Source organism: Palaemon carinicauda, chromosome 8 (assembly GCF_036898095.1).
Source record: "Palaemon carinicauda isolate YSFRI2023 chromosome 8, ASM3689809v2, whole genome shotgun sequence".
NCBI classification, from domain to species: domain Eukaryota; kingdom Metazoa; phylum Arthropoda; class Malacostraca; order Decapoda; family Palaemonidae; genus Palaemon; species Palaemon carinicauda.
Window position 1 is genome coordinate 166,726,016 of NC_090732.1, and position 23,069 is coordinate 166,749,084.

At 40.4% G+C, this 23,069-nt stretch overlaps 1 protein-coding gene across 1 annotated transcript in view; it reads right to left on the reverse strand.

The window, feature by feature from the left end:
• Positions 1-3,022: 3,022 nt before the first annotated feature.
• Dd (CTD nuclear envelope phosphatase 1-like protein dullard) overlaps positions 3,023-23,069 on the reverse strand; it is a 41,910-nt gene continuing 21,863 nt past the window's right edge. The window contains exons 4-6 of the mRNA XM_068379313.1: positions 12,441-12,669; positions 11,061-11,213; positions 3,023-6,923 (exon numbers count right to left, since the gene is read on the reverse strand). Coding sequence (XP_068235414.1) covers positions 11,068-11,213; positions 12,441-12,669 — 375 coding nt within the window. The 3' untranslated portion in view covers positions 3,023-6,923; positions 11,061-11,067. The remainder of the gene's footprint in view (positions 6,924-11,060; positions 11,214-12,440; positions 12,670-23,069) is intronic.

Below are 23,069 nucleotides of genomic sequence, written 5' to 3' on the forward strand. Positions count from 1 at the left end.
TTTGCACAAATTCTCGGTTCTCCAAAAATGGTGTACATTACAAGGAAATTAGTTTGTATGTTCTCTTATCAAAAGACAGAAAGTGGCAGGAGTTTCAACTGCATATGTTTTAGTGTTGAATTAAGTTCAAAGTAAGAATTTATTAGTAGAGCTTAATTCCAAAAGAAAACTACTCTTCCTTCAGAATAAATACTTGAATAGATAAATTGAAGGAAAATATTCTTTAAGACAAAAAAGCCCCATGAGGCAACAGGGAAAAAAAAACATGGCAATATAAGTACAAATCTCAAAGGAATTAAGTATAGCAATACAACACCGCATGAATCATAATACTGTACTTGTAACCGAGTAACAAGATCGAAAAGTACGCAGAATATGAAACGCATCAGTACAATGCAAAACATGATTTCTTGTCTTTAAAAACATTTGATGAAGACAGACTGACTGTAGATAATAAGACTGGTGTAAATCATGAAAAAAGATGCAAGTTATGTCTGGATTTACTAACAGAAGATACCATAACTAATCACTAGAAATCAAATCTGGCGCAGCTGCAAACACGGACTATAATAAGAGAATAAAAGTTTTCTCGAACTTAAGATCTAATCAAAGCTCTACTATTCAACACTACTTACTGCAAAATTCAGGTCATACTCACCAAGAACAATCCTGCATATATCAAAAATTAAATCTAATTTTTTTTTACAATGTCAAGTTCATATTCAGTTTCTTCAACATGCAGAATCTAGTTGAGATAAGAAACCTTTCCAATAAGATTTTTTTTTTTTGCCAAAATTTAAAGATTTTCTTCTCAAGTGAAATTTGAGCATAATGTATAAAAGTCTAATGCGCTATATCAAGTACTTTGGAAACAAAACCAAAAATATTTTCATAAAGGTAGCAAAGTAATATAACCTAACCACAGGATGTAAAAAGACAACAGATGACAAACATACGAGGAAGTGAAAATTACTGTACGATATCAATAAAAGTAAATTTGAAAATAGCACTAATACCTAAAATTCCTCCTTTCAATACTAAGGTAATTTAGGAATAATACTGAATATAAGAACTGCAAGGAAGAAACAGCAATACGAGTCAGCTTATAACATCAAACAGGTGGAAACAAAACATAAAATACTGATAAAGCAGGATTACCTTTTGCTTCATTAAATACCCAAATGCCGTTTCATTTAAATTCTGAATCCAACTGCAGGCTTAGCCAATATAAACGTCATCCAATCACAACTCTAAGTACTTTGGCATAATATACAACAAGAGCAGCAGCAGTAGCAGCAGCAGCATTTGAGCGGTGAACAGCCAGCACTTGATAAGTCTGAATGGGACTGGTAAAGCAGGCATCAATTCATCAGCACAGTTACAGGACAGCAGCATTATTAATAGTAAAATATGTACTGCATCATTACTGTACACTACATTATTTGAACTTGCACAAATAATTGCACAATCTACTGTACAAGTTTTATAACAGAAAACAAACACTTTGTGACATTACATATTTACAAGTAGGTGGACATATCCCACTAGGTATTTATTTTTCAATACTTGAAAACCTTGTATACACAATAGATTCATACGCACATTAATTTGCTTTCACATATTCAACCAACCAACCATCACTACCAACCAACAAAGTCCTGCCAATTGTGGTTATATTTTACATTCTGCAAAACAACTTTTATGATTCTATTCCACCGTTACCATGAGACAGCAAGCATGTCAGTCAATGGAGAGTAAAAAAAAAAATGGTAGTTTGGGTTGCTTTTCATTGTTAAAATAACACAAACTTGAATATTTGTTGAGTACCAGACTTTTCCAAGTGCTGACAGCACTAGTATTCAACCAGCACTGAGATCATTAATACTGTTTATACAGTTCAGGGAGGAAAAATCATTTATATATTTATACAAATACCTCCAAAAATGAGATATTCAAATAAGGAAAAATATCAATACAGTCATCACTAAATGAAACATTGCTTGGACATCTCAGGATTTTCTTGGTCAATAACCACATAACAAAAGCAAATATTTCCTAAAAAAAATGTACATTAGCATTAAAAATCATATATTAAGTACTGCACCCAGTGGCATAAAATAACTTCTACAGTACAACAAATCTTGAGCTGATTCTAGTTCATAAATGCATCAACGGTTTCAAATGCAATGCAGAATGGAACGTGACGGACTACTAACATACGACCAATCCAGCCAACATAAGACGGATAAAATTCTATATAAGCTGTATCACAACAAAGCAATAGACAGCGATGAATCAGGGACATAAAGATACAATCATACTATGCCTGTGTAAAATACTCATTGGATATCACTGTGTTTTCCTTTCCCTTCTGCCTATTACATTTGAAATTTAAAGAAAAAAAAAAATATACCTCAGTAAACATATGTACACAAGAAATTGCCTTCTACCCAAGTTAATGACAGTAGCTGAAAGCAAAAGTATGCTTTACCAGTAAAACCATACATACAAGGAGTTCCATAAAATGAAAAAGATAATGATTATTGAAGTGTCAAGAATATTTCTTCAATCTACAACAGAAACATTTGAAAGAAACTATATTTCATGTGGAATGAATATTCAGGAATAAACATCTTATGCCTCTGTTATCAAGTGTAATTCAATGCATCACTCCTTTGGCATTCAGCACCAAATGGAACTAACGAGTATATCTTTCCCAATTGCACTGCACACTGAACCAAGTTTCAAACATTTCCTTCAAAGAATGTGAATAAATACACTATGTTTATGCCTCTGGAAATAATAAGTTGTTTAAGGAGTTCAATCAATTTGAATAATCCTAAATAATTGCAAACCAAAACTCTTGATTAATGAGACTTGAATGGGTCATGCAATTATAAATCCTTTCCAACAAGAAAAAAAAAAAAAAAATAGATGAAAATTTAAGCCACATGGTTCTGCGTCGAAAGAAAAAAAAATACCTGGATTTAAATAGTAGCTACACCATATGCATTATGGTTATGACAGATTTTCTAAATTTGTTGGTACTACAGACATGGTTGCTATGAGTATCCACACATACAATATATGCATTACAGAGTCATACTTAACAATATACAATAAATTTCAACATAGAATAATCTGCATCTTGTAAAATAACAACCAACAAACAGTGGAAAGACAACTACACACAGGAACTACAGAAAGTATATTACATTACACTCAAATCCTTTCCGCTAAGCTATCTCTGTTATCGCCCTTCAGAACTATCTATAGGTACTGTGTGTGCTTTGAAGCACGAACAATGCAGCATTCTATTCTCCCTATCTTTTCCTACAAGAACTAGAATATAGGAACTTGCAATCATGGATAAATAGGATAACTCAGCACACTTGAAGGCAGATGTGTGTTTTCACAGGCTCAAGTTACCGATACCTAACGGGTTTATGTCAATTCCTCGTCTTTAAACTCCAAAAGGCATTTCTGGCCCTACCACAGATTTGTATCCACTTGGTATCCTCATTCAAGTACTCAAATTTTTTACTATACTATTACAAGCTTGAGTGAATGCAGACTTGCTACATGAAGCTTGAGTGAATGCACACTTGCTACATGAAGCTTGAGTGAATGCACACTTGCTACATGAAGCTTGAGTGAATGCACACTTGCTACATGAAGCTTGAGTGAATGCACACTTGCTACATGAAGCTTGAGTGAATGCACACTTGCTACATGAAGCTTGAGTGAATGCACACTTGCTACATGAAGCTTGAGTGAATGCACACTTGCTACATGAAGTAACAAAATACTGTATGTACTGTACTGAACTATTAGTTTCAAATTGAAAAACATGTTGCTGTTAAAAGGAAACAAGTTCGTATATAATTTAATAAAGAGCAAAATTACCAAAATGAAAAAATAAAAAACTTTGATTCAACATCACTAAATTTCTTGGTACTGAAAAAATTAAGGTCTAAATTTTATAATACTGTATTAGCTAGACAGTAACTTGGAAATACCCAACATTAAGCAAACAATTACATAATAGTATACCTGAAATGATACTTTCACAAGAAGGTAAATATTTATATGACAGGGAACTTTTGATATGTTCAGAATATTCGAAAGCGGAGCATTATTAAATTTAGGCACTACATCATGTAAGACCTCATAATCAAATATTTCTAGGCTTTGTGATAATCTTTTAAAAAAACTAAAAATCCTTCATTTGTAATTCTAGATTCTACAAAGAGCATCAACGAACACCTGCATTGTCACAAAATCCAACCCAAATGAACCTCGTGAATAAGAGTACTGAATCTTCAAAAATTGGTAACTTAGCTTTGAGTATCCTAAATTACCCATATCAAATGATAATGAAAAATGCTATTCTGTAAGCCCAATCAGTCGAACTGCCGCAGGATGATTATAATGATAATTGTTTACTTAGATATATTAATTGCTCTAACTAATCAATACAACTTAATCCAGACTTGGGACAAACTTCTGTTGAATATTCATTGATAACTAATAAAACTAACTAATGATACACTACTAACACTGTATCAAACTCAATGAATTTAAAAATTGAAAACTATTATTTTATCCCGTCTACTTTTCTTCATACTAAAGTTCTTGCCAGGTACTGTAAACACCTCCTAGGCTTAAATTGCGCATAAAAATCAAACAATCAAACACTAATGGGATTTAGCATCTTTAACAAACCACAAAATACATATGCAATATAAAATATTCAAAACCAAATCTTCATTGTCATGTCATAAAACTACTTTTTCTGTGAGAGATAATTACGCTGCCATGTGAATTTTTTTTTTTTTAATTTCCAAAATTCTAAAAATCTTATAACTCCTTAAAACGAGTACTTCGTGAAGTGTCCCCCTCCGGAGAGCCAAGCTAAGATCTTTGTTGCTAAAAGTCAGAACACCCTTAATATGAATAGAGTTTCTTTAGTGTATCCATAAAAGTAGATAAGAAAACCTAACTAAAAAGTACAAGTAAAAAGTGGAGCCCCCATTTTTACTGCAGCACAACTAACAAGCGAAAGAGAGAAGCATGTGCTGAAACGAGCATGTAAGTGGCAGGCCAGTCAAATAGGCGATATTAATTCCTCAAGACAGTTCGCCCCCAAATACAAATATGTAATATTGCTTCAAAAATAAATGTTGAGAGTATTTACCAAGATAGAAATTAACTTTCTTTTCTTGCCTCAAAATCCATTCCGCTGACAGTATCAAAACCTTTCAAAAAAATTGTTTTGCATAAGTTATGAGTTGCTTTAACCATAATTAAAACAAGTTAATGAAATTCATTACATGAAGAGCTAATTATCAAAGAACAAAAACAACGAAGATCCACAAAGGCCAAAGTACTGATGAGCTACAGAACACACTCCAAGAAAAAGACAGATACACGAGTCTCAATTATGATTAAATAAGACTGTTTTAAGACCTCCTGTCTAGTTTTCTTTTTACAACTATAGGTTGAATTGATCACTAAGACTACAGTATTTGTTTGCTTTTATGTTTCATATTTATTCTGTCAAAAGTAAGACAATTTGTTTCCAAAAATACTCTATAAAATTTATATTGCATTCTTTGATGGTAGAAAACGTCACAAAATTCAAGACAAAAAAAAAACTTGTTAGTAGTGTCCATTGACTAAGTATTTTCCAATCATAAAACAAGGAGGTCAATAAAATGGACGTACATAAATGACTAAGGCAAAAGAAACCATACTATGACCTAGGTCAGTTAATCTTTTCCAGCATTCTGGAAGAATCTACAAAAGCTATTTAGCAATGCAGAAAACCTTCAAAACTTGTATATATATGACAAACCTTTAAACCCCTCAACTATGCACCTGACAAACTGTATCGCTTTGTTCAACAGCCCCATTTAGAGCAAGCAAGCCTTGGTAGTCAGTAAAGCACAAGCAGTGACTGCTCCAGTCATAAAAATGCTTACTGACACTATCAATATACTAACAAATGGTGTTTGCTTTTCCTATTTCTGTCACTAGTCTTAAAATTTTCCTGAAAATAGATTTTACAAAGTGGCCTGCCTTTCTTACTGCCAAAAGGAACAAAGTTGCCACAGAATGTCATTTGGGTTTTGTAAATCTAAACTAATCTAATTTCCCAGAGAACAGCTTCTCGTTATTACCACTGCCAACCACTGAAGGATATTTCCACAAGTCATTCCATCTGGCATTCCAACTGTTTTACAGGCAAACATAACTGTGCCATTAGAGCACATATATAACTATGCCACTCATACTTTACACGCAAACATACTTATACAACCAAAACTCTAAAACAAAATCTTTGTACCTTGATGTGTTAGTGGGGTCACTTAAGAGAATAAACACTAAGTGTTGAGTTACAAGAAAATACTGTTTCTAAATTTCTGTTCTATTGGGGAGAGCTCGCACATGAATGGGAGAGCTCGAAAGACCCAAGTATTTTCAGAACTCGGGTCAACACAAAATTTTCTATACTCTTGTTTATAAAAACAAACCACACATCTTCTAGTCACATCATTATCAAACCGTAGTCAATAGCTATCTACGTAAAATAATGTTTTATCGTTTAAAAAGATTTAGCTTCAAAAACTGACATTTGCTCAGCAGCAAAAGCACTGAGTCATTGTAGAGATGTAGACCCTTTATCAGACCAAATATTGTCATCATCACACGTTCTTACCACTCACATCCAAGGGGGAAGGGGGTACACTGAGACTTCTCTGAAAGCAACCGTCAAGTTGTAGCATCTACGTGAAGCACTTGGTGCAATGAGTTAATGCACAGCAAGCGGCTGGAACAAGCCTCGACGTACCCCTGAGACCAATAACAGTGGCCAACACTAACTTGTCAAGCCACAGCCACACACACTACTCACTACAACCCTGTGGATAAAAATGTCAGTCTGAAGTTTTTAGATATAGAGATACTAAAAACTAGATGTCTAACATTAAATCAATGTGCTCTTATAAATAAAGAATATAGTAATATCCATCCAAGGAACTCATTCAAATGAAGTGTACTCAAGTCAGAGTAGGTTGGAAATCATTCAAATAAAACTATCAAAATTCGAAGGCGGCAAAAGTTGAAAATGAATACAGTAAAAATATAAAATGGTGAAAAAATTACCGTACATAAGTTCCAATGGAATATAAACAATGTGAAATGTACTCAATACACAATAAACAATTTATCCTTTACAAATGTTGTTTGAGCTCTGTAAAACTATGCTTCATGAACGAAAAAGTTACAATACAAAGAAAAAAAAATTCACACAAACCCAAAGCTTTAGCTCACATGGATGGACATTAAATGCCCAGAACCTTCAATTTCCACAAGATACAAAGCCAGTCAGAAAAAAAAAAAAAAAAATTACAAAAAAATCTGTATTTATCTTAGTTATAGGGGAAATACTCTGATGAAAGCTGGAATTGCTATTGAATCGTTAACAAGTATTTGGGTAATATCAGGTGGCCGAAGGGGATAGTCCCGCAAACCTGACTATCAAAGACAGGGCCCTTTTGACCTTCGGCTCAGGAATGAGAGGGGTTGCTTGAGAAGTTTAATTTAAAGGATGCAAGTCTCTATTTGTCCTTTGTCTTTTAAAATGGGAAACTCATTCCTTAGCAAGAGGCAATCTCTTAGTTAAACTGGATGGTTCATTTCTTCCCGGGAAATGCCATTCTTTCTAGACGCAGGGAAAACCGAAGACGACGACTCCAACAACGTCAAGAGGAAAAAGAATCCATCCACCTCAAAGGAAGATGAATCTACCACTTCTTCATCAGCTAACCATAGGGACATATAAAAACTGTTAGGGTCTGGGTTAATAGTAGTTTATGAGACAATGGTACAGTATGCACTAGAGGCAATCGAAGAGGGGGTTCTTAAATCCTCAAATCCAACATGATTAACTTAAATATCCAGCTCATAACACTTCACACCTTATCTTCTTTGTTTTCAGTCAGATGCTTTTTGTAATAATGAGCTATCCTACATAGGCATCAAAAAGTTTTACAGATATTTCTGTATAATAAAATACTTTCAAAGAAGTTGAAATATTATCTATTGCTAGCATTAGTTCTCATCTCAATAATTTCTTTGGTCAAATGTTCTTATTTTGGGGATTTACCATGCTCCACTAGATCACGAAAACACCCATCTAATACCAGGGCTAGATATGTATTTTTGCTAATCATACAAATCTGAGACCTTTTACAGGAGTATACTAGGTGAAGCTCTAATGGCCATTTGATTTTAACCAAGGTAAAAAGTTGGTCAGGGTGGCAGATAAGTTCCGCCTGCCCGACAAGCAGAGCAACCCTCACTTTGACCTTTGACCTAGGTGCTTGAAGAGTGGAAGGCAGGTCGTACAACTTAAAGGTCTCGGGTTTGTATGGTTAGGAAAAATACAAATTACTTTAAAATTTGTGATTTGTTCTAACATGTACAGTAATACAAATCATCGACCTTTAATAGTAAACTTATCCTGAGGAGGGAAGAAATTCCTGACCAAAACTGGCTTGGTTAACTGACAAGGGGAAAATCTAATGAACTTTGGTCCCAAGATGAACAAGCTAAAGTCATGATCCCCGTCAAACTCCTAACATCCGTGCAGAGGGATGAAGATGAGTTAGGGTAGGGCATTACCAATAGTTAGGCCAATGAAGAATCTACTGTACTGTATACCCATAGGATATTTGTCCAGTGTGTAGACATTATATGACTAATGAAAGTGTATACAACGGGTCCTTTGTCCGGCTTGCTCAGAGGATAGGGGAAATTACTTCAAATACAATATCAATTGTAAAGAATATTCACTCCAGCGAATAGCTTACTTGCATCAAGCGTGTGGTTCAGCAACATAACGGCACAACTCGACGCACCCCAAAAGAAAGGAAAAATTTCCCGACATTCTTACCTTCCGCTTTATCCTGTACCTATGTCACAACCGCTATCCAAACATTATATTACTACTGTAGTCCTGTGAGGGAGCTGGGCTCGCTACACCACCCGCTGAACGGCTACCACCGGTCCCAGGGAAAAAGTATCCAGAGACCAGTGGGTATGTTTTCGACGGTATTGGGCAATGAAGGTCGTCTAACATTTCCAAACTCCAGCCTTCATGACCTACCACACAGAAAGATTCTTCCGGAAGGCTAAGGTTGAGCAGATACTCCTGACTTTTTGTGCCCTCACTCTTGGGAATTATCCGGGGCATAGGAGCGTCTGATGACTTCCCAAAGACAGAGTGAGATCGTGTTCAGTCTCTTAACCTTTCCAGAGCTTAGAAAATCCATCTATGGTGCTCAGTTCTGATGTGCCAAGTTCTTTTGAAGTAGTGTCTCAACAACCTCACAGGACAAAGGAGCAGATTGTCTTGATAGCTAGTTCCTTCTTTGAGGGAAGAGATGGAGGTCTCAAATCTAAGATATTGTATCACTGGGTTCTGAGTTTATATAAAAACCGAGGGACGAGAGAAAACGAGACCTTCCGTCACTCGGTGTGACCAATAGCATACGAAATGCCGTGTACCTCTCAGACACTTTTTACCGAGGCCTGGCCAAGCAGGATCTGACACTTCCTTGAGATTTGTATGGAGCTCTCGAGAGCTCTGAGGACCTTTGTGACATCCCATTCAGGAGGTCGAAGTTCCTTTGGAGGGCAAGACTGTTTGAAGATACCCATGAGCATGGACAGTTCCAACAAAGTGGAAATGTCTGAACCCTTCAGTTTAAATACCTGGCTCAGAGCTGAAAGATTACCCTTTATCCCGGCCACTGAGAGGTGTTCTCCCGGCAAAAAAAAAAAGACAAAGAAATCAGCAATTACTATACTTGCACCAAGGCTCTGACTAGGGAAATATCGCATCTATGACACCAATCACAGAAGATGGCCCACTGCCCCTGGTAAACTGCTGCACAGGATCTGCGCTGATATCCAGAAATCTGCCTGGCAGTGCCTTGCGAAAAGCCCTTCACTCAAGAGAAAATGCTGGAAAACCACCACACACAAAGTGATAGAGATACCACAAAGTTGTGTATTCTCTGAAGGTGGGGCTAATAGAGGAGGTTGGGCCATCAGGGTTCTTTCAAACTAGAAAACAAGCCTAGCTTTGCAGACCTGCTTTCTTACTGAAACAGACTTCCATTGCAAGTGAATGTAAGACCCAAGATTAAGGTATCACCGTCAGTTACTTACCGATAGAAGTGATTTTTGGTAGCAATAAAACTTCCAGACTTAAAAATGAGGTGCCTATTACACACTTTTCTATTGATGTAGCCAGCTCAATCCCAAAGACTGGAACACAGCCCAAAGAATGTGCAATGCACACCATACCAACAGTGTTAACCAACCAAACTAAATGGCTTAAGCACCAAAATCCATGAGTATGCAAGCATCTGGGAGAGAGTTCAAGAAACATGGAATATGAGGAGAATAAATGTCCTAGCTAGAATGTGGCTGGTGCAGGGAAGGACATTCATCAATATAAAAAGAATAAAGTAACAGAACTACGAAATATAAAAGGGGGCTCCTAGTAACATACATAGATGCATGATGTATGCTACAGGTGAGAAGAAATATCTATCCCATTACTGTATTGTAGGCATTTTTAATACATAAATAATGCTCTACATTCTTCTCATTTTTGTTGATTACTTAGGTGTTATTGACTTTGTGCATTTTCAAAGGTTCAGCTGCATACACCACAGGGTTAGGCTACAGGTAGCCTAAACATAGGTTATTCAAGATAATACCTTATTATAAAAATCTTGGTCATTAATGTGCTAAACAATTTATACATGGTAGTAATCAAAGTGAGATCATTATAAACGAATACTGTCACAAAACTTAAAAGCTTCAATTTAATTAAAAAAATAAAAACTGTATGACCAGATCTGCATGATGAATTCACTATAAATTAACAAAATATTTTTAAAGTTGAAGGTGATGCTAAGGTTAGATGCATTTATAATAAACTTTCAACAAAATCTAACAAGATACAAGGCAGTTCAACCTACCTGAGTGCTACCATAAACGATGGAGGTGTAGATTTCGGGAAAGAACTGAACGCACGTCTGCCGTAAAACGCAATGCATCCAGGACAGGCAGTAGGTTGAGCAAAGACGTGTCCAGGGGATCACTGAACCACGACTTGATCGGTACTGCATTATCTGAAAGGAAAGGAAATTTTTTCTTAAGATGCAAATTTTTTCCCACCTATGCTTACAAGCAGAATCTTTTCACTTGTAGTACATGACAATCTACTTCTTCTTTCCCAAGGTGATTCCTACATTAAGGGGTCAGTTGTCTGATGCACCCTCAGATGCCTTCTATCAAAGGCATCCTCTTCCACCAAACCTGTTCTCTCCATATCATCCTTCACCTTATCTTGCCATCTAGTTCTCTGCCTCCCTCTCAATCTGCATCCCCTTAACAGATTCCTCCTAAGACCTCCTCACTCCCTTCCCGCCATCCATCGTCAACATGTGCTCACACCACATCCGTCATTGCATACTTATCGACTCTTGCAATATTTACTCCTGCCATTCTTATTTCATCGTTTCCAATCTTTCAAGCAGCAATACTCCAATAATCGAGCTCAACATTCTCATCCTTGACCTTACTATAAAGAGGGCATCTACAGTGCCTCTCCTCATGAATCCATACTGCTGTTTCCCAATCTTTACTATCTTTCATCTAGTACCCTTCCAAAAACATTCAAACCATGCTTTGCCAGTTTAATTAGTGTTACTCTTTTTTATTGTATTTTCTTATTAATATGTTTGTAATGAAGTTTAACAAAACCAAAAAGCCTCTATATGTAGCTTCTTTGCAAGTGAATATAATAAACACAGTATTAGTCATACTTATTTTCTAACTTGGTACATTTTCTTAAGAGCACCCAACAAAGGATTGAACGTATCTGCCTAACATGCCCACACCTACTGATGAGCAATATTTAACTGCTAAACATCACAAGTTGCAACAATCCTTACACCGAACTATGGTTAGTACTTCTTTATCAACTAATTTACATCAGGTCATCCAATTTCATACAATGAACTCTACATCTACTTATGTCTCACACTTTTTTTTCCTTGAAATCCCATCTCAAGATATTTCTATGTACCCTGTACCTGTGGTTTTATGGACCATCAAGCTCATCCTTGTTCTAGTGCAGTATATCCATTCTTACTATATACTGTCTCAATACATGCTTCTCTCCATGACACTGCTTTTATATACAAGATTTTTCCAGCTTCTGAAACCCTTATAGATTTAAATATTTGCAATATTACCCATTGGCAAGAAATATATAATCACAAAACAACATTGTGACTATATAGCATAAGATAATAAGATTAAATAAAAATAGTCAAATAGTAAAAGACACTAACCAGGATATTGTCTATAAGCACCAGGTGAATTATCTAATATAAATATAGAGGCCAAGTCTGGACAGATGGCAGCCAGATCCTTCGTGTAGCTGCCATAGTCTAGCGTACAGTGCTGCCGGTAATAGCGTCGACGAAGAATACCCCGGCCCCCATCCAGCTTATCGGCTACTGCAGCCCCATATATCTCCATACTGGCTGTAAAAACCACTAAGTCATACCACTGGGAAACCTGAAACAAAAGTTTTTTATTAGCGCTATCGCACACTTGAATAAACATTATATTCCTAGTGCATTAAAGATATACTGTACACTAACCCTTGCTAATCTGGCAAATTTTTAATCCAGATATTTTGAGTATCGGGGATATTCTTAGATTAAAGGATGGGGTTTTAAGGAAGCTATTTGAGGGAACATGGGTAAGAAAAAAGGTGGAATAACATTTTTAGTTGGTTAAGATAAGCTATATATCTACAAAGCAGTATATAAATTTTTTTACAATAAATAAAATGACAATAAATTCTGTGCAATTTTATTCAAAATATGCGAATAAAATACATCACCAGTAAGTTGATAGTGTGTTCTTTTCCAGCAGCTAACAAGTAAAATTTCAAAGAAGTCTTTAAACCGCTCACAAATTAGATAGAACGAATTACACAGGTCGAGTAATATCAACTAAAAAGTAACTACAAATAACAGTACACTGGTCCATAAAATATAAATACTATATCATAAACTCTAGCAATTAGTACTTTTCTTCAACGATAAAAACCCGATTCCTTTAGCCCTTTTACCCCCACCATAAGGTTAAATTTCGAGCACATTTTGCTATATAATTTTTTCAAATTGCTCTAACAGGCTTAATTTTTGTCCTAGAGGGGTCAGGTTGGTCTCATTCTTTTGGAAAATGCCTGAAGTTTCTCATAAAATTATCAAAAATATGTAATTAACAGTGTTTTGCAAGAACGTACCGGTACGTCCTTTGGGGGTGAAAGGGTTAATAGGAGTATGTTTTCAGAGAAGCCCGGGCACCAGTTAAAACTTTTAATATGATGCCGGTAGTTACTGGTAAACGTTAGGTCAACTGTATGGCCCCCATTCCACCTGCCACAATGAGAAACCACTTTGACCAGGTTGGTTGAGGCAGGGAGTGAAACTTACAGGATGCAGGTTTGTATAGTTAAGATAAATACAAATTACATTAAAATGTTATTTTCATTAGTAAAATAAATTTTTGAATATACTTACCCGATGATCATGTAGCTGTCAACTCCGTTGCCCGACAGAATTCTACGGACGGGATACGCCAGCGATCGCTATACAGGAGGGGGGTGTACTCACCAGCGCCATCTGTGGTCAGGTACTCCAGTACTTCTTGTCAACACCACCTCAATTTTTTCCTCGGTCCACTGGTTCTCTATGGGGAGGAAGGGTGGGTCAATTAAATCATGATCATCGGGTAAGTATATTCAAAAATTTATTTTACTAATGAAAATAACATTTTTCAATATTAATCTTACCCGATGATCATGTAGCTGATTCACACCCAGGGAGGTGGGTGAAAACCAGTATACATGTTAATCAAGAAGCTAAGTATCCCGTATTTCATTTTTATTAGTTATTCAAAATAACAAATAAAATCGATAAGTACCTGGTAAGGAAGTCGACTTGAACCATTACTCTGCCTTTAATAAGTACGTCTTCCTTACTGAGCGCAGCGGTCCTCTTAGGATGCTGAACGACTCTTAGGTGCTGAAGTATAAAGGGCTGCAACCCATACTAAAGGAACTCATCACAACCTCTAACCTAGGCGCTTCTCAAGAAAGAATTGACCACCCGCCAAATCAACTAGGATGCGGAAGGCTTCTTAGCCGACCGTACAACCCAAAAACAACAATAAAAGTATTCAAGAGAAAGGTTAAAAAGGTTATGGGATTATGGGAATGTAGTGGCTGAGCCCTCACCTACTACTGCACTCGCTGCTACGAATGGTCCCAGGGTGTAGCAGTTCTCGTAAAGAGACTGGACATCTTTGAGATAGAATGATGCAAACACTGACTTGCTCCTCCAATAGGTTGCATCCATAACACTCTGCAGAGAACAGTTCTGTTTGAAGGCCACTGAAGTAGCCACAGCTCTCACTTCATGTGTCCTTACCTTCAGCAAAGCAAGGTCTTCTTCCTTCATATGAGAATGAGCTTCTCTAATCAGAAGCCTTATGTAGTAAGAAACTGCGTTCTTAGACACAGGTAGTGAAGGTTTCTTAATAGCACACCATAAGGCCTCCGATTGTCCTCGCAAGGGTTTTGACCTTTTAAGATAGTACTTAAGAGCTCTGACAGGGCAAAGAACTCTCTCCCGCTCGTTACCTACCATGTTGGAAAGGCTCGTTTTTGGCCAAAAAACCGAGCTGTAAGGAACATGTAGCCGTTTCAGATGTGAAACCTATGTTCCTGCTGAAGGCGTGGATCTCACTTACTCTTTTGGCTGTTGCAAGGCAAACGAGGAAAAGTGTTTTTAGAGTGAGGTCCTTGAAAGAGGCTGACTGGAGAGGATCAAATCTTGATGACATAAGGAACCTTAGGACTACGTCTAGATTCCAGCCTGGAGTGGACAACCGACGTTCTTTAGAGGTCTCAAAAGACCTAAGGATGTCCTGCAGATCTTTGTTGGTGGAAAGATCCAAGCCTCTGTGGCGGAAAACCGCTGCCAACATACTTCTGTACCCTTTGATCGTAGGAGCTGATAGAGATCTAACATTCCTTAGATGTAACAGGAAGTCAGCAACTTGGGTTACAGTGGTACTGGTAGAGGAAACTGCATTGGCTCTGCACCAGCTTCGGAAGACTTCCCACTTAGATTGATAGACTCTGCGAGTGGATATCCTCCTTGCTCTGGCAATCGCTCTGGCTGCCTCCTTCGAAAAGCCTCTAGCTCTTGAGAGTCTTTCGATAGTCTGAAGGCAGTCAGACGAAGAGCGTGGAGGCTTGGGTGTACCTTCTTTACGTGAGGTTGACGCAGAAGGTCCACTCTTAGAGGGAGAGTCCTGGGAACGTCGACCAGCCATTGCAGTACCTCTGTGAACCATTCTCTTGCAGGCCAAAGGGGAGCAACCAACGTCAGCCGTGTCCCTTTGTGAGAGACGAACTTCTGAAGAACCCTGTTGATGATCTTGAACGGCGGGAATGCATACAGGTCGAGGTGGGACCAGTCCAGCAGAAAGGCATCCACGTGAACTGCTGCCGGGTCTGGAATCGGGGAACAGTACAATGGGAGCCTCTTGGTCATCGAGGTAGCGAACAGATCTATAGTTGGCTGACCCCACAGGGCCCAAAGTCTGTTGCACACGTTCTTGTGAAGGGTCCACTCTGTGGGGATGACTTGACCCTTCCGGCTGAGGCGATCTGCCGTAACATTCATATCGCCCTGAATGAACCTCGTTACCAGCGTGAGCTTTCGACTTTTTGACCAAATGAGGAGGTCCCTTGCGATCTCGAACAGCTTCCTCGAATGAGTCCCTCCCTGCTTGGAGATGTACGCCAAGGCTGTGGTGTTGTCGGAGTTCACCTCCACCACCTTGTTTAGCTGGAGGGACTTGAAGTTCATTAAGGCCAGATGAACTGCCAACAACTCCTTGCAATTGATATGAAGCGTTTCCTGTTCCTGGTTCCATGTCCCCGAGCATTCCTGTCCGTCCAATGTCGCGCCCCAGCCCGAGTCTGATGCGTCCGAGTAGAGATGATGGTCGGGGGTCTGAACAGCTAACGAGAGACCCTCCTTGAGAAGAATGCTGTTCTTCCACCATGTTACAGTAGCCCTCATCTCTTTGGAAACAGGAATAGAGACCGTCTCGAGCGTCATATCCTTGTTCCAGTGAGCTGCCAGATGGTACTGAAGGGGGCGGAGGTGGAGTCTCCCTAACTCGATGAACAGGGCTAGCGATGAAAGAGTCCCTGTTAGACTCATCCACTGCCTCACCGAGCATCGGTTCCTCCTCAGCATGTTCAGGATGCACTCCAGGGCTTGGTTGATTCTTGGGGCCGACGGAAAAGCCCGAAAAGCTTGACTCTGAATCTCCATCCCCAGGTAAACGATGGTTTGGGAAGGAACGAGCTGGGACTTCTCTAAATTGACCAAGAGGCCCAGTTCCTTGGTCAAATCCAAAGTCCATCTGAGACTCTCCAGACAGCGACGACTTGTGGGAGCTCTTAAAAACCAGTCGTCTAAATAAAGGGAGGCTCTGATGTCTGCCAAGTGAAGGAATTTCGCAATATTCCTCATCAGTCGCGTAAACACAAGAGGTGCCATGCTCAGGCCAAAGCACAGGGCTTGGAACTGGTACACAACCTCTCCAAAGACGAATCTCAGAAAAGGTTGGGAGTCTGGATGGATGGGAACGTGAAAGTAGGCGTCTTTCAGATCTAACGAGACCATCCAGTCCTCCTGCCTGACCGCTGCTAGGACCGACTTCGTCGTCTCCATTGTGAACGTCTGCTTGGTGACATAAGCATTGAGCGCACTGACGTCCAGCACCGGTCTCCAACCTCCTGTCTTCTTGGCCACCAGGAAGAGACGGTTGTAAAAGCCCGGGGATTGATGGTCCCGGACTATCACCACTGCCTCCTTCTGTAGCAGGAGCGACACCTCTTGATGTAACGCTAGCCTCTTGTCCTTCTCCTTGTAGTTGGGAGAGAGGTTGATGGGAGATGTGGTCAGAGGGGGATTGCGGCAGAACAGAATTCTGTAACCCTCCCTTAGCCACTTGACAGACTGAGCGTCTGCACCTCTGCTCTCCCAGGCTTGCCAGAAGGTCTTGAGTCTGGCTCCTACAGCTGTCTGGAGAGGAAGGAAGTCAAAGCTTGCTTTTTGTGGACTTGGCACCTTTCTTGGACTTGCCCCGGTGACTGTCTGCACGGGTACTTCCTCTACTGGAGGCTCTGCCACGAAAGGGCGGAATGAATCTGGTAGCAGGTGTATCAGCCACAGGGGTGCGGTAAGATCTCGGCACGGAAGGTAAGGTTTTAGCCTTACGTGCTGAAGAGGCCATGAGGTCATGTGTATCTTTCTGGATAAGAGCCGCAGCCATCTCCTTGATTAACTCCTCAGGAAACAGGAACTTGGAGAGAGGAGCAAACAGCAACTGTGACCTCTGGCAAGGGGTGATACCAGTCGATAAGTAGGAGCATAGATGTTCCCTTTTCTTGAGGACTCCTGAGACAAAAATAGACGCAAGTTCGCCAGAACCATCGCGAATTGCTTTGTCCATACTGGACATGATCAGCATGGCCGAGTCTTTGTCAGAAGGGGCAGTCTTCCTGCTTAAGGCCCCCAGGCACCAATCGAGGAAGTTAAAAATTTCGAAGGCGCGAAAGACTCCCTTCATCAAGTGGTCCAGATCAGAAAAAGTCCAGCAGACCTTCGAGCGTCTCATAGCCGACCTGCGGGGAGAGTCAACCAAACTTGAGAAGTCGGCCTGGGCAGAGGCAGGAACCCCCAAGCCAGGTTCCTCTCCCGTGGCATACCAGACGCCCGACTTAGAAGCGAGCTTAGGAGGAGGAAACACAAAAGAGGTCCTTCCCAGTTGCTGCTTGGACTGCAACCAATCCCCTAAAACCCTCAAAGCTCTCCTTGATGATCTGGCGAGGACAAGCTTGGTGTAGGCAGACGTAGTAGGCTGCATGCCTAGAGAAAACTCGGATGGAGGAGAACGAGGGGTTGCAGATACGAAGTGTTCAGGGTATAACTCTCTGAACAGAGCCAGGACCTTGCGAAAGTCTAAGGAAGGCGGCGACGACTTGTGTCCCTCCACATCAGATGTAGGATCATCCAGGTGAGCAGCTTCATCCTCAGAAACCTCATCGCCTGAGAGTTGAGTAGCGAGAGGTAAAGGTAGAGCGGCAGGCTGAATGGCTGAATCCTGCAGAACGGGTGCATGCGCACTTGCGGATCCATCATCATGCCTCTGCTGAAGAGACTGAGGGCTGGCAATGACAAAGTCAGGAGGCTGGAGTGAGGGAGGTTCTGCGGTGGTCTGAGGAGCAAGCGTGGTCAGAAGCGAATGCTGGAAGGCATGAGGCTCATGCTGCATGGTATGCGGCTCATGCTGTATGGGATGAGGCTCATGCTGCGAAGAATGCGGCTGCTGCATGGTAAGAGGCTCGTGCTGCATGCGTTGAGGAGGCTGCCTCATAGCATGAGGCTCCTGCCTCAAGGGTTGCGCCTGCCTCAAGGGTTGAGGAGGTTGCTGCGCAGAGTGAGGCTCCTGCCTCAAGGGTTGAGGAGGTTGCCGCATAGCATGAGGCTGCTGCCTCATGGGTAGAGGAGGTTGCCGCATAGCATGAGGCTCCTGCCTCAAGGGTTGAGGAGGTTGCCGCATAGCATGAGGCTCCTGCCTCATGGGTAGAGGAGGTTGCTGCATAGTGCTGGAACCTGGCAACTCCCAATGCGGCAGCTCACGCATGGAAGCAGGAGGAGCCTCAAGAACATGCGTCTGGCAGGGAGGACTGCGCAGAGGTGGAGGAGCGCTCGCAGGAGGAGGTGTGTTAACCTTCTCTGCCTGATACTCCTGCATCAAAGCCGCAAGCTGAGACTGCATAGTCTGCAGCATAGACCACTTGGGGTCCACAGAAGTTGGAGCAGAGGCCTGTTGAGGCACCGCCTTACCTCTCTTAGGAGGTGTGCAGTCATCAGATGACTGCGGCGAGTCCGAACTGGCCCAGTGGCTACACCTGGGCCGTTGGACTAGCTCGGAAGGGACCTTACGTTTGAGAGGTCGTGAGACCTGGGTCCACCGTTTCCTCCCGGAAACCTCTTCCGCAGACGAGGAATTTAAGGGCTCAATCGTCTGGGAGTGGAAGTGACGATCTCTATCAGATACGCCCGCAACCACTGAGGATACAACTGTGCGCCGATCAAGGCCTGCCGAACCCTTTTGCCCTTCGACGTTGCTTCTCCCCTGGGCTTGGGAGCTTGCAAGAGGTCCCGGACTGGGAGGACAACTGGCACGCACAGAAGTATCCTCATGCGCAACACTGACACTGACACTAGGCACAGCACTGGCACTAACACTTCCCACTGCACTCTTCACTTTAAGTTCCTTGACATCTGCCAAGAGAAGATTGTGGTCACTAACTAAAGACTCCACCTTATCACCAAGAGCCTGAATGGCACGCAACATATCCGTCATATCAGGCTGAGCACTCGTAGCAGGTTCGGGGGTCACCACCACAGGGGAAGGAAAAGGTTGAGGGTCATGGGGGGAGGAATAAACCAAAGAGCGAGAAGAACTCCTCCTAACTCTCTCCCTCTCTAACCTAGTTGTATATTTGAGGAATTCATTAAAATCGAATTCCGAAAGCCCAGCACATTCCCCACATCGATCTTCCAACTGACAGGATTTTCCCCTACAGTCGGAACAAACGGTGTGAGGATCAACAGAGGCCTTCGGAAGACGCCTATTACAAGTCCTAACACTACATCGCCTAAATTTAGGAGCTTGAGAGTGGTCGGACATCTTGAATTTAGAGAACAGTTAAGGGGGAATTCCAAAGTAAAGCAAAGATCGTTAACCAATAAATCAATTTAATTCCAAAAGCTATCTAAGCTAAGGGAAAAGCTTCCTGTACAGCGAAGGCTAAATTTTAGAGCAAATACTTCACCAAAACCGTGAACAAAGACTCCAAAATCAACAGCGTATCCATGTAGGTCTTGCCGGCGGCACGACAGAGGAAAAATTGAGGTGGTGTTGACAAGAAGTACTGGAGTACCTGACCACAGATGGCGCTGGTGAGTACACCCCCCTCCTGTATAGCGATCGCTGGCGTATCCCGTCCGTAGAATTCTGTCGGGCAACGGAGTTGACAGCTACATGATCATCGGGTAAGATTAATATTGAAAAATTAGATTTATACCGACATGAATACAAACCTTTGTCCTGTCATACTTATTGTTAGGGGAGATTGATTGACTGATTTGAGGCATTCTGGTTCTTAGGAGAGGGAAATCCAAATTACCATAATGCCTAGATTAAAATCCTGTGACAACATGATACATGGACCTGATACAGGTGAATGTGTGTTGATTCCTACCATCTCCCAACATTAGAGAATAGATTCTGCACCCCAAGGGAGGCGAAGGAAAAACCGTAAAAGGTCTGTCGATTGAGCTTGTTTTGCTCAAACGGTGAACTTGCCTGAAAGAACCTTACAGAGCTCTATTGCATCTACTACTCCCGAAAGTACACCTGCTTGTGAAGTCTTTGAACATAAATCACACTAGGAAGCGTTGTATATCACCAATGCTACCAAGTGCGGTATAAAGTTATCTGGGATAACTTGCTAAGCAGTAGTGTGGCAAGCATTCCCAGTAGGTGGAAAAGCAGCCGTGTTACTTCCTTAGATTGCAACATCTACATGGAAGGAACTGAGGTGGGCACCTCATCCATACTCTGCTACATTTGTGGACAGTACATTCTAGGAGAGAATACAACGAAGCTCGTCATGCAGGCACTGGGGTAGGTCGTCCCGCGTTCATGTTGCCACCCAACCCGAAAGTGAGGGGAACGCTGGTTGCTAACCTGTAAAGCGTCACCCAAATCAAAATACAATTACAGGTAGTCATCGACTCATGACCAAGATAGGGAGCGAGACACACGTCGTAACACGGTTTGGACATATGTTGAACCTAAAAAGTGAAGTTTCCAAAGATTTATTATGCTGTGTCATGATACTGTAATCATCCAAGTCCTATTTATCAACATTTTCTTACTGCATATCATTATTTCATTTTCTTGGTTCATAGGATATCATATGCTTTCTTAGACTTTTTCCATTTCAGAAGCATTTAAACAATCAACAATTACTAACTAATTTTGTTTACCTTTGGCTGTGATCAGTTGATGGGAGAATGCGCACATACGAATAACAAGGCTTATTGTTTATATAAATTTCTTAACTTGTTCGAAATATCTTCATGATGAATATTACACTAGCACCAATATGTTATATAGACTATCACAGGTTTCATTCTCTCTCTCTCTCACATCATGGAGCTAAAAATATCAGAAAGAGCAAGCCGAGGTAGATTAATAGTGCCAAAAAATATACCAGGAAAACTAAGGAAGGCGCACAGGACATTAATCCACTACGCACCAGCATCGATAATGCAGCGACTATTTAATGCGCTGCCAGCTCATCTAAGAAACATCTCAGGAGTGAGCGTAGATGTGTTTAAGAATAAGCTCGATAAATACGCAAGATGCATCCCAGACCATACAAGACTGGAAGATGCATTAGCAACACTCTGGTGGATATACGAGGGGCCTCACACTGAGGGACCTGGGGGAACCCGAACATAAAATAAGGCAATAAGGCACGCTCTCTCTCTCACACTGAGGGACCTGGGGGAACCCAAACATAAAATAAGGCAATAAGAGTCTCTCTCTCTCTCTCTCTCTCTCTCTCTCTCTCTCTCTCTCTCTCTCTCTCTCTCTCTCTCTCTCTCTCTCTCTCTCTCTCTCTCTCTCTCTCGTGCGTGCTGTGATATAAACTCGACAAAGAATGACTTATGAAATATGTAAAACCAATCTCTTTTCCCTACAAGAACAAAATATTAACTAACTTAGCATAAGTATTTTATATACTGTAAAAGAATATATTTCTTTAAAAAAATATTTGTCCTACTAGTGTAGTTTCATTAGCTAAATATCGATCTTCTATCAGAGATGAAACAAAGAAAATGATACTCGTGTATAATATATTCTGTCCTAGTGTAGAGTCAAATTTACTCTACATAGTACTTATATCAACCAATATAAAACCATGAAATACTTTGTATCATTCATCGATATTTCAATTGTGAAAATACTAAAATTAATTGATAGCCTATTCAAAGGAGATCACTTGATTTTTTCGTTTGTTTCCCATGACTTCGCCAGAAATATGACTTCAGGCATATGATACAGTATGAACTCGACAGATTAAAACTTTTGTTAACATATTTTTTACTTAAAGTATATACTGTATATTATCAAAAAGATAATACTAACTCCCAAAGGTAAATTAATTAGTATTTTACAACAAAACACATTATTTCTAAGGAAATAGACTACTGTACAGGGGGTCATCGGGCTACGACGTTGATCCGTTCTAAGACGCGGTGTAACCCAAATTTCAGTGTAAATCGGAACACCATAAATAGATTACTCTATACGTACTGTACTGTACTGTAAAGTATTGTACTATAATAAAATGTATCAAATGACATAAAAACAGTACTAGAAAAAGAAAAAACAATTCCTTACCACATGAATTAGGCTCACCAGAATACGCCGCTGATTTTGATCTTCCAACCAAAGCACTAATAATCTTTCCATTTCAATAATTAAACCACTACGCTGCTTGGTTATCACTGTTGATTTCATAGGAGCAGATCCTTTCACATGTTCAAAGATGCACTCTTTGTCCTTAAGAATAGTAGCCACGGTCGAACGACTAAGGCCAAGCGCTCGGCCAATGTTTGTTGGCATTTCACCGTTTTTGGACTGCTTAATGATATCTAATTTCACTTCCAAGGTGATGGCCTTTCTTTTCCTGGATGCACTACCATCAGAACAATTTGACTTACGCTTAGGAG